Here is a 12,529-nt window from a genome sequence, read left to right as displayed (position 1 = left end):
TCTAAGCTGGATGTGATCTTCTTTTACCATGACTTACTCCCTCTGATTCTTCTTCTCTAAGGACACAAACTATGAACTGGCCCAAACTATCACCAGCACTGTTCTAAGTAACAGTTCATATCTAGATAACTTTTTGATGTAGCATCTTGAAAAAAGAAAGGCAGTAGGATAAGCTTCAGTGTTTGAAGAATACTGATACTCACACCAATTCCATCTCTAAATGTCCCTGTGTGACATCTGTGAGTACATCACTCTTCAAAGAAAGAAGACTTTCTAGAGAGAACAGAAACTAAGTTCTAGTTACTGTTGCTTAAAAGCATCTTTCCCTCTATACACAGAGCAGCACTGTCACTTCTGAAGTGGTTTCCTTACACCTTTTAAATTATAAATAGCACAACTTTCTCAGTGTCTTGATACTACATTAGAAATTAATTCTAATTTTAATTTTGACAGTGTCTGTCTACAGTAAGAGGTGTCATGTGGGCTCTTCTGTTTACAAGTCTGTAAGGACACTTACTTACTGGTGTAGAACATTACTTTGTAGTGTGGAGATGCTTCATTTTTTATTGAACCTTATTTTTCTTACTGTGATTTATAAGTACTTGAAAAATGGACCTGAACTCAGAATTGATGCTAATCTCAGTCTTAACCCACAAACCTTTTTCTCTTCCCGCGCCCCCCCCCCCCCGTGTTGGCCACTCTTTTCTTCAAAAGTTTTGAGCAACTGGATGGGGGAGGCAGGACATTTCCTCTTTTTGTTTTGCCTCTGAGGTGTGGGCAACGTCAGTCTTCCTAGCACTGGAATATTACTCCTGTTTTTGTATTCTGCTTGATGCTTAAAACTGTTTAATATTATAGCTAGTCCTTTTGATCTATATATTTTTTGAAACTATTTCATCACTGTCTGCATTCCCTCAAGCACAGGGTAGAGAGTTGAAAACAAGGATTTTTATCCGAAGTGAAAAGTAACCAGTTAGAACTGAAGCTGTTCTGTAGTCTCATTTCATTTTTGGTCACCCTGTCTCTTCTTTGTGGCAGAAGCAGTGTCTTCAACTACATTAATTCTTGGAGTCAAGATTTGCAGAGGACAAATATCTTTTTAAGTTATGGTTTGGAATTTGTATTGGAGTCTAAATAGAGGATTTCCTCCCTTTGACACTGGAATCTCTGGTATGTTGGTTCCTGTTTGCTCAGGGATCTGAATCAATACGGTAAAGAAAATGAGTGTATTAAGTAAAATGTTTAGAACTTTGTATTACAAGAATACTGGGTTTTTTTAGTGTTATAAGCAAAAAGTGGATTCAAGCTAGACAACATATTCAACAGAAACCCCCTCCCTACCCCCACTCCCCTATGTAAAATCCAGCCTAAATTACGTCGAAGAATTCTGCAAGAAAAATGGGCAGTTTTTTACCTGAGAATCTGGCCAGCGTTGTATCAAGTAACATATTTTACTGAATACATATTCTGTAGTGACATCAAAACCAGGAAAATACAACATTTGAATAAATTTTTTTTAATCTTTGTTTCTGTTGTCATGATGCCCTATATCTTGAGTATTCTGCCCAGCAAGTTAGTGGGTTTTTTTTCTTACCGCTTGTATAAACGGCAAAAAGGTGATTGTTTGAGTGTTTGATTGTCGTTTGTGTTTGGGTTTGTGGGTTGTTTTTGTTTTAAACTTAGTGCTTCAGTGGTTTCATAACCTGGTTAATCCTTTCCCAATTGTTATAGCAGATTAAAAACAAAACAACAGAAAAACAATGAAATCCCTGTTACTTTGAGAATTATGTTAATATAGAAAGAAGACTAAGATTATGAATCCATCTATTGCTGTCAGTATGTGGGTCAGGGGGCAGAGAGGACAGCTGCTGACCTGTGGAAGAAATGGAGAGGCAAAAGAAACAGATGGAGATGTTAACATCTAATTTAAGTTACTCTGTTAAATGCTCTACTCTTATAAAAATGAAAAAAACTGTTGTCTTTAAAGAATATCTCCTTTACTAAGCTGTAAGGGAGTTGCTGCTTGTATCCTTAATGGTAGGATAAAGCTAACTAGGTGTAATGAAGAAAAAGATTGAGATAACTATGTAATACTTCTCAAAATTTTGAATTAGTGCTATGTAAAACTGCTAAAATGTTTTCTAAATTGAGTGGTCTGATGCATCAAAGGAACTTGGTGATGTCTGAGTAATAAACAGAGATATTTTTAAGGGGTTTGAGTTTCTGATGCAATTAATTTTTTTCCTGTCATTTGGAAGCTGGAGACCACTTGTTTATTTGGAGACCAAAAACCCACAAAACTTACACGCAGATAACCATCTTTTTCAGCAGAACCAGTGACCTTCTGCAGTGTCAAATATGGTGGAATGCAGCATGCAAGCAGCACCTGTAAAATGGGGGTATATACTTCAGAAGGCTGTAAGTCTATGTGATTAGAAACTAAAAGATGACTGAACATGAGCGCTAAGTCCCTTTCTTATGAAAGGGATAACTTGTAAAAAAAGGCAGATGACTTCTTTGCCTTTACTGATTTCTAGTCTTGCACCTGTATTTTAAAATAAATATTGAAGCACTGTTGAGAGTGTGTTTGAATAGAAGCAGTTTCCCTTTCAGAGAAACTGAGAGACTTGGTGCTCTGTCTGCCTGGGTTACTTGTTTACAAAAAATAATAAAAGCAGTTCTAATGCTTGACAGAACTAATGAAGCTGAATTTTGTCTGTGGTATGATTGTTTAAATCCAAGATAGCTGACTTAGTAACGCAAACCACAAAACTTCCTTCAGATACACTTCTGTACTGAGCCAAATTAAATAATGCAGTTGTGAAACTATGTAGAATGGGGAGAAGTAGAAGTAAAGTTTGTCATTTATATAAAATGTTTCTTCAAATTACACTTATTTTTCAAAGGGATCACTTTTTAGTTGAGTGAAAGGGGGCAAAGTTGTAAGGGGCGGGGGGGGGAATGTCTTTTAAGTCATTGCTCTGGAAGAACCAAGCTTGATGTCTTAACGCTTATATATTTTCACATATGAAGGGAAATTCTTACTTCTCATGTTAACTTCAGTTATGTCAGTGAATTATAGCTCCAGACTTGTGTTGTACCTCGCCATGAAGTTACTACCACTTAAATAAAAGTATATGGGGCAAGGGAGGCTAGCAATTAAGGAGGTCAGCCTGTTGGTTAGGGCAGTAAACTGGGGTGTGCAGGAGTTGTTTTTTGGTCCTTACTTGCCCATAGTTTCTTTCCAATGTGGTCTTAGTTTCTGAGGCTCCTCATACAACCAACTTATGTAATAGTCCCCATTGATTAAGAAATACCACCTCAAAATGTGAATATATGAAAACTAGATGACAGTGTTCCTGTGGTCAAAGGAAAATGCAGAAGCAGCAACTGAAATTTTCATTGTAATCGAGTCTCTTTAACAACTAGATAAAGTAACACTAACTACTATTATAGAACACTAAAAAATAAAAAAGGAAGTTTCATTTTAATGCTGTGTCTGGCAGTACTGTGCCCAATCTCATTAAATGTAATCCTATTCTTTGGATTTTCCTAATTACATTTTAAAGACCATTTGTTAAATTTTACAATCCTCTAAGAATTGAAATCAGTAATTCTGAACCTACTTTCACATTAGTTTTGATTTAAAAAGCGGCATTAATGGGCTAAACTCCACACTGCTTAGAACATGCAGGTTTTTTCTACTGTAACTTTTCATTCCATTTACTCTGCTTAGAATATTGAATAAACTCCAAAATGAGGAGACATAAATCTTCCTTGCTGATGCATGTTACTTAAGAGCCTTCTTTTAAATAGGAGGAGGGGCAAGGCCTGATTTTACTTAAGCTAAATAACAAGTGATTTGGACTTCAGTAAACCAACCTGAACTACTGTAATTCAGATGTGATTCTTGGTATAGGAAGCCACAAAGTGGAGGGAAGATTCCGACCTATGATTCTGCTGTGGTGCCTCCAGAGACTTGTACGGCTTTAAGCTAAAAGTCTCATTTCATTGTAGTAAAAATATACATGCTTGGCTTGTCCTTCAAAGTGGTGTGTAGCAGTCTTACCCTATGCTTAACTGAGGGTATGCTGGAGAAGAAGGGAAAAAGCAGAACTTAATTTGCATGCACCTGGTATTTTCCAAATTCCTTAAGACATACTTATGAGGGAATATGAAGCCTTCTAATGGGTAACCTTTCAGCATTAAGATGAAAAATAGAGCAGTAAATATGAAACGGATGAGTGGTATTGTTAAGCATCTCCCTCTTCAATTTAAATTTTGTCTGTCTATATAAGTAACATTCATCTACCATTTCTGGTATGCATCCAGAGATATGAATAAAACACTCTTTATGGCTTGGAAAAACATCAAACCAAAAAGTGAATTTATTAAAGTTTGCACTGAAAGCTTTTTATCAGTTCCTCTGCTCATACTTCCCTAAACTGGAAAAAGCTGCAGCAGACCTGTGGAGGGGGAGCAAGTACAAGTGAAGGGTTTTTCTAGGTGAATTATTGTGAGGTCATTGGTGTGATAACAATTTGAATTATAGGGTTTTCCTTCACTGACAAAAAAAAAGAAAAAACAACCACCCGAAACAACAAAACAAAAACCCAAAAAACAAACTCAGTGGCTGCAGCATGACAGCTAGTTACATGGATCCCCAGTTACCCTGTTACAAGTGACTAGACAAGTATCTGTATATGCCCCTGCATCAATTGTATTTATACTTTTCCTAAGTTTTATAAGGCCCCTCACTGAGATTTAGTAGTATTGTGTTCTAGAACTGAGTAGAGCAAAGAAAAAGTTGGGTTTTGTTGTTTTGTTTTTTTTTTTTACTAAAAAGGATCAAATTTTAGTGAAATGTCTCAAATGTAGTGACTTTTAACAACTAAAAAAGCCTTGTAGCTAAAGCTGTAGAATCAGATTACTTCTGAAACAGAAACATGTAAATAGAAGTGGAAAAAAGACTACTTGTGAAGGAATGAAGAGTCAAAGGTGGATGGAAATATGTCTGCTTTTATGGAACTGTTTTTCAAAAGAAGATACAAATACTGGAGTTAGTATGGTCATAAACAGGACTAGGGGAATAAAGTAATTAGTATGATGTAGCATACACCAAACCTATCAAAAACATTCTAATATAGCCTGTACATATACTACTGTTCTTTTTCCCAACTGTACTGTAATTACCTCTATTATCCTCAGACCTGCCAAGTGGTGCATTTGAAAGCAGTACTCAAATGTCAGTTTGCATTTATTGCATCATATTTATTCTTCTTTGGTTTTCTCCTAACACATAGTCTGAGTCATTTGAACAGACTTATTGAAAGCATATATGCAGTCTCCGTTGTGATCACCTAGAATATGTGGGGAGGGAAGGATGAGGAGAGGTGCAGTTTGAGCAGGTGTTGAATTGGGATCAGCTGTGAGGCTGAAATAACTTTTGTCTCAGACATTATGGACATACAACTTTTCAAAAAACAATAGCTAATGTATAGCTAAACCTGTTTGACTTCAATTTGTATTGTAAAATTGTTCAATTACTATGTTTGCTCAAAGTTAACCTAGGCCAACTTGTATTAAAAGTTCTAGGTCTGCGCCTTGTGATTTTTCTTTAGGCTTGGTGCAACGTGGAATATTTCCACACTGACGGGTGCATCTTAGCTATTTACAAGTTTCTGGATGGAAGAGGCTCTCATCACACATACCCATGCTACAGCTATTTTTCATCTACTTTATAGCAGTATGTAGTCATGCAGTGAGGAAGAATCCTCCTGTCTTTCCTGAATACTTCTGTAAGCCTGTATAAAGTGCACAATCTGGGAAGCTTCCATGGAATGTATCCATTTAATCTTTATTCTGTTTTATTCATAACAAATAATTTTACAGCCTGTACTGTTCATATGTGGCAACATACACTTCCTAATGTACATAGGCTTTTAAGATGTGACAGACACTAAATAGTTTACAGTGATAAAACATTATGGAAAACAAATCATTAAGTTCTATGAACACTTGAACAGTAGTTTCTCCTGAAGAAGACTTTATTTAAAAGTTGTGAAGGCAGTCTGAAGAATTACTTTTGTTTTAATAATCCTGTTTTAATACTCTCTTAAATCTGAGTGAACTTCTGTAGACAGATAACATGCTGGAGATAATTCACAGAATAACAGTTTGTGGCAATTACTGTTACCTGTATTGTGGTGGTTTTTTTTTTACTTTATAAAGAGTCGGTAGGATAACCCACGAAAAACTTTGCTATAGGCCTTTGGCCTATTTAAGGCTTCTCTGGTCTAGACAAGACAGCCAGAGGTAGGACTGCTGCACTCCTTTGCACCCCACCTCCTGGGTGAGGGGTGTAAGTCAGAGACCGCTAAGCAAAGAGCCATCATTCAGCTACACGGGTTCCTCGCTTCCCTTGGGATCTTAAATTCCATCTAGTGGCTGCTGTGACCACGACCACTGTTAACTGTCAGGTCGCTGATCAGTTCTTCCTTGATAAGTAGCAGGTCTAGCGGAGTGCCACCTCTATCGAGCTTGTCCACCACCTCAGTCAGGTTTGTCCTGCAAGCACTATAGAAATCTCCTGGGTTGCTTGTGTGACACCATGTTGCATTCTCAGCAGACGTCAGGGTGAATGGTATTTTTCATGAGAGCTAAGGCCTGTGATTGTGCTGCACTTTTTCTTGTTGGAAGGCTTTGTCTACTTACTTTTGTTTGGACAGTCTGTAACAGCTGTTCATCATGATGTTCCCCTGGATCCTGACCCATGGATTTTCATCTGTCCTGTAGCCTGTTCCACGCTCCATTTGTTCAAGTTTTTTGCATAAAGTGTAAATGCTGTCCTTGTCTTTCTAGTTTCTCCTTTCTTAAAAGCCAGTATCCATCCACTGCAGTTCTCCAGTTGTGTGAACTGTCTTGCCATACCACGTACTCAACAGTAAAATTATTATGCTCTGCAGTTTGATTCCTGTGATGAATACATTCATATACAGTTACTTCAGATGTGTCCCTGCTTATGCCACTTTTTCAGGGGGACTGCAAGATCCTCACTGTTGAGTTGTCTTGTGCATTTACCCTCTCTGCCATTCTCTTGCTTTCTAGGCTTCAGTCTCAACTTCCTGGCAAAGCTAGTTTGAAGCCCTCCTTATGAGACAAGCCTGTTGGCAATAATGATCTACGTTATCAAGTGGGTCTTATCTCTCTCAAGCACTCTCAGTTTCTCAGAGGATCTTAATGCCTTTAAGAGTTGAAGTTCTGCCTGCAGCCATGTTGTTAGATGTTGATCCACAGGATGTGTTTGCTCCTGTCGGAGCCTTTCCCCTGGATCAGCACTTGGGCTCAGGTGTCATTCACTGTTTTCCCTGGACACCTGTAGTTAGCTTTGATCAGCTGAAGATGTCCTTCGGCAGTATCATGGTGGCCATGTACATAAGACTAATATTGCAGTGGTCAGATGAGTTGTAAGAGTTTCTCTGCAGCACTTGGACCACAGCCAAGCAGCAGAGCTTTTAAGACAGCCAGTCTGGCTGTTGTGCAGAAACCTTCATCCCACTGGGAATTTGCAATTACTGCCACCCATTGCTTCCTTTTAGTGACGTTGGCTGCGACCCATGAAGCGGGCTTAGCTTCCGGCAGTGCTTGTTCCTTCTCACCTCTTTCCTGGGCTGCATGCTTTTTCAGCACCTGAATAGCTACCAGTGGAAAAACAGAGCCCCTTCCTATTGCTGCAGGTCACAACTTCCAGCTTCATGCATCCTGGGAGTCCTCATCCTAGCCCTGAGTGAGGAAAGCAATAGGTTTGGTAAAGGATGGTCATGGGGTGGGGGGAGAGTTAATGTAGGGAAAAGAACTGTTCACAACTTTGTTCAGGAAAGCAAACTGTGGAAACTTTTAGTTGCATTAAGAGACTAACATAAATGTCTCCTTATGAAGACTGTTGGAGAAACCTGACTTGGATCATAAAGGGTGTCAGTAATGAAGAAATCTTTTTTACATAAAGATACGAGAAGTAAAACAAGTAACATAAATTTAATAGAGGTAAAGGGATTTTGACAGATTGGGGCATTGCAAATTAATAAAACCAACAATGTTTCTTTTCAGTTTGTAGCTAGAAAGAGTCAGGGCTCAAGAAACAGTAGTTTTGAAGGGTAGTTTGGAATCAAGGAGGCAATTGGCCGCCAAGAGATACAAAAAATTCTGTAAATTTACTTAGAGTGATTTTTTTTTTTATTATTATTGGTACATCACAAGAGGTATAAGCAAAAGTGTATTTCTTACTGGCATCTGTAGGCTCTTCAGGCTCTGAAGAGTTCCAAAACTACTACTACCATTTACTTATGCATACTGTCTCATGAGGTAAAACAAAGGTTTCTTGAAATGCCCATGTTCAGATGGTTACATTTAATGAAACAATGCCAGCATATATTCATCAGTAGTTTTACTAGAAAGATTTGTCATCCTGTTTAGGCTAATTTAAAATTGTATCGATCCCGCTAAAAAGCAGTGGAAGAACTTTGTAGAGAACTGCACAGCGTGGAAGTAGTATGGGAAAACTTTAGAATACAGATAGAAAAATATTTTCTCTACATCATTAGGTTGTACAACTAATCCTACTTATAAAAGAAAGGACTCATTATCCAAAGGTGAGGAAGTAAAAATGGGGAAGTTCTGAGGACTTGTAAGAGAAACATCACTTTGGATGGGTTGGATGGAACAATGTTTGGTGAACGAGCAGAGGATTGGGTTGGTGTATCCTTTGCTCAGGGAAAAAATCCACAGTGTGCTAACCACCATCTTTTCCATACATCTCGTATTAGCCTGTTTGGAAATTGCAGGGCTGTTTTTTGTGTGCTCATGTTTTTGCATAGGCAGGAGCAGACAGTATAAGTACAAAAGTAAAGGCAAAAACAAGTAACACCCTCCAGACCTGGGGCAGGGGGAAGAAGGTAGGCACCCAAAAAACAAGGAAGTTTGGGGTGCTGACTGGAATGGTAAATTATACCGTTCCTTATACTTCATTATACTAGGGTACATACAATCTAAACCAAAAGTAAATTTCATTTTTTGAAAGTACTATGTTGTGTTGCCTTAGAGAGTGTCACAGCTGATGAGCAAATTTTATGATTCTGAATGATGTTGTTTGAGGTTGGTTAGTTGATATTGGTATCTTTTATGTGATATAAAATAGTCTTGCAAAGTACCACAAAATAGCTTTATCTTTAATATAGGCAGGTCTCAAGTATGAAGAATAAGAACCTTCAAATGCTGCTTGGAGTTATCCTCTTAGTTGAAAATAAGCTTATTATTTGTAAGGAGAAAAGAAGGGGCACTTGGAAGCTGTTTCTATATTGAACAAAACTACTGTTATGTTGATATAAATTCTCACCATATTTCATCAGTTGCTATACATCTCTTCTGGGGTTTTTTGTTGATGTTTTTGCTGCTCTTCTTTAATCACTTGGTTAGCTCTGTGTCTCTTCTCCCTTATTACACTATGTGATTTTTGCCAAATACCTGAACAGACTAGCTGGTAAATCTGGAAAATAATTGGATTTCTCTAATCCTCAAATTTAAAATGTTTTTGTACAGATATGGAGGATATCAGAAGCAAAATGAGCTTTATTTTTGTATTTGTATAAATATTAGACTATTCAAATTATGTAATTTCAGATGATCATAAATGAGAAGTTTCCAATTTTGAAGTTTCCCCCCCCCCCTTTTTTTTTTCTCGCTTCCCCCTAACCCCTGTTTTATTTCTCAGTGCAAAAGAGACTACTTCACTTGTGTAGAGCTGTGAGGCTAATCCTCCCACCTTTAAGATTCTGTGGTAGTTATTTTAAGTCTAATGAGGTTGTTGGGGCATGGCTTAATAGGCTGATTGTGTGCAGATGGCAGTTGCCTTATCTTATATTTATCTTCTAATTCTGTTGAATAGTGCTGTAGTGGAAGGAGTAAATATTTGTGTGATAAATGTAACAGTCCTTGGAATTGCTCTCAGAATTTGAGAATACTTGTTGCCAGTGTTCTCGAATCTCATTTCTTTTAAGAAACTTTTGATTTACTGTTTTAAATGTTTCTTTTGTCTCCAGGTTTTGAAAGTATTTTAGAAGGGCTTTATGGACCAAGGCTACGAAGAGACCTCAGTTTATTTGAAGGTAAATGAGCCAGCTTTTAGTGCAATTACCTTAATTTATTACCTTTTTTTTTAGTTAAAGGTAGTTTAAAGTGTATATTCTAAAAAGGAAATATTCAACTGTTTTTCTTTCTAATCTTTATTTATTATGTTCTTGTCAATACTGAGCATAGGCAAAACGCTAAGTAAAATGATACCTAGGTTTTGCTCCTATGCAGGGAAATTTTGGATTAGCTAAGTTTCCTGTGAAGCTCTCATGAGAAAGATTAAGTATTCCAGAAAAGTAAATCTCCTACTTTATTTTTTGGACAGCTTTTAGAAAGGGAGGACAAGCTGCTCAGCTTCCTATTGGCATTAATTGGGAAAAGGAAGGTAATGAACACTAGTTTGGTCATCTTGTAGTGGTTGAGAAATTTTAAGCTTATTTTTTTACATCTTTATATATAAATTAAGCTTTATTTTTATTTTTTGTGTATCTATAAAAAGTATCTCTATATTTGAGTGTGTGTTTGTATATATAAAAATGTATATTTTTCATTACCCTTATAAGACGTAGCCTTATTCCAGATGGTTTGGAGTTTGCTGGAAAGCTGTCAATAACACTTGAATCCTTGGTTAAGTATGAAATGATTTGTCCATCTTTAACAGAAGCAGAGAAGCAAGATCCAGCACAAAATTGCTTTGAAGTGTTGTGCCTAATTCATTTTGACGGCTTTAAAAAAAATGTTCTTTCTGTTACCGAACCTTCAAAATGTTCCATTCCATTTTATTTCTTTACATTATCTGACAGTGTAATTTGTAAAGCTTGTAACTTACATACTGCTAGTACATGAGGCAGAGTGACATATACTGTTACGTTTGCTTAAATAGGTTTGAAATGATTGTGTTAACTAGGTTATGGTTTTGGTCTCTTCATGTTTTGCAAGTTCCATGGCCTGTATCATATGCATAAGACCATATTTTCAAGGGGAGGGGGGAGAACTCCAAATAGTACTTTACCAATGTTTTAAGAATGCTTTTTGTGGCTTACAAAGCTAAGCATGCCACTAGTCAGACTTAAAAACATTTAAGAAACATGTAAATTTGGGTTAAAGCTTATTTTCATGTGTAGTACTCCCATCTGCTGTGATAAGTAAGCATATTACTACTCGGGAAAAGAAACAGGCCATTGTTATAGTAGTGTACAGTGTCTGTGGTTTTTTTCTGGTTGTAATTCCAATGGTTGCTGTGTATTGGGCTTTATATTGATTAGTGATCAAAGCTTTATTATTCTTTTGCATCAAAAGGTTTACCTATTGAAAGAAAATTCAGGACTTTTTGGTGTGTTTTTTTCTTTTGTGTAAGAAGGCAGAAGGTACTGTGCTAATGACCAGAATATAAGAGTTACAGTTAAAGGAGCCTGCTAGTACACAATAAGGTTTTATATTGCTTCTCTAGAGGTTCTGCATGTATATATTTGAGTGGTCTTACAAGAAAAGTTTTAGCTTATTTGCCTTAAACTGTTGAAGATTTCTTGTAACTTTTTTAAGACCTGCTATTTCCATTGCTTGTAGAGGACCTTTGCTATTTGATGTCCCAGTGACTTTGTCCTGCAAATTAAATTCATGTTTACCTGTAAAGTTTTAAAAACCTGATTTTTTTTTCCAATTTGTAAGAATATCTGTAAGTAGTGTGGCTGAATTTTTAAACAGTTAAATCCTGTTTCCATGTTTGACACATCTGTAAAATTGATTTTACTTCTGGAACAACTGCAGAAGAGATGATGTGTTAGTTTGGGATGACCACCTTACCTTACTATTTTTGTTCATTTTTATAGAAATAGTATCTGTAATTTCAGTAATGCCATTTGAAATCTCTGTGTTTTCTAGAAACACAGTAGAGGTAGCCCTTATAGTGTAGGATGCAAGGCTATTTCTAATACAAGGTCTGATCAGCATTATGAAGATTAATTCAGAACTCTTGAGTAAAATTTGTTATAAATCTTTCCACTGTCATGATTTGAGTGCCACTTTTCACTTTACAGATATTGAAACTAAGACACAAAGTAAATAACTTCCCTTAGTTAAACTATACAGTTGGTAGAATCAAAACCAGAACTCAAGTTTTTAGACTCTTAGCAACATGTTAAAATCACAGCATCTTTTAAGGTGTCAGTTTTTCTTGTCATAACCACAGAACCAGTACTGTTAACATGCAGCATTATGCCTCGTTAGCAAGAGTGTATGTTTCCTTGAACAAACTTCAAGAAATTATACAGCTTTCTTATCCAGAACTGTGTGAGAATTGGCTGAGACATATGCCACTTAACTACAGTAGTGTTTTTTCTCTTACATTGTTGGGTTTATCTATTGCTTGTAACATAGGAAAAAACCTAATAATGTTTATAAAATG

The 12,529-nt window shown here is 36.7% G+C and overlaps 1 protein-coding gene across 10 annotated transcripts in view; it reads left to right on the top strand.

Annotated features, from left to right (window-relative positions):
- The window catches only part of LCORL (ligand dependent nuclear receptor corepressor like), an 85,789-nt gene that overhangs the window by 18,160 nt on the left and 55,100 nt on the right, over positions 1–12,529 (top strand). For 5 of the 10 annotated variants that reach the window (XM_037390146.1, XM_037390098.1, XM_037390108.1 and 2 more), the window contains exon 2: positions 10,095–10,160. In XM_037390146.1, coding sequence (XP_037246043.1) covers positions 10,095–10,160 — 66 coding nt within the window. Of the gene's footprint in view, positions 1–9,952; positions 9,978–10,094; positions 10,161–10,450; positions 10,511–12,529 lie in introns of those variants that run through there. The other 5 variants (XM_037390089.1, XM_037390081.1, XM_037390117.1 and 2 more) reach the window with 2 other exon arrangements.

The sequence above is a fragment of the Falco rusticolus genome, chromosome 1, assembly GCF_015220075.1.
Source record: "Falco rusticolus isolate bFalRus1 chromosome 1, bFalRus1.pri, whole genome shotgun sequence".
Taxonomy (NCBI): domain Eukaryota; kingdom Metazoa; phylum Chordata; class Aves; order Falconiformes; family Falconidae; genus Falco; species Falco rusticolus.
The sequence above is the reverse complement of the archived record's forward strand: the minus strand, read 5'-3'. Positions and strand labels throughout refer to the sequence as shown.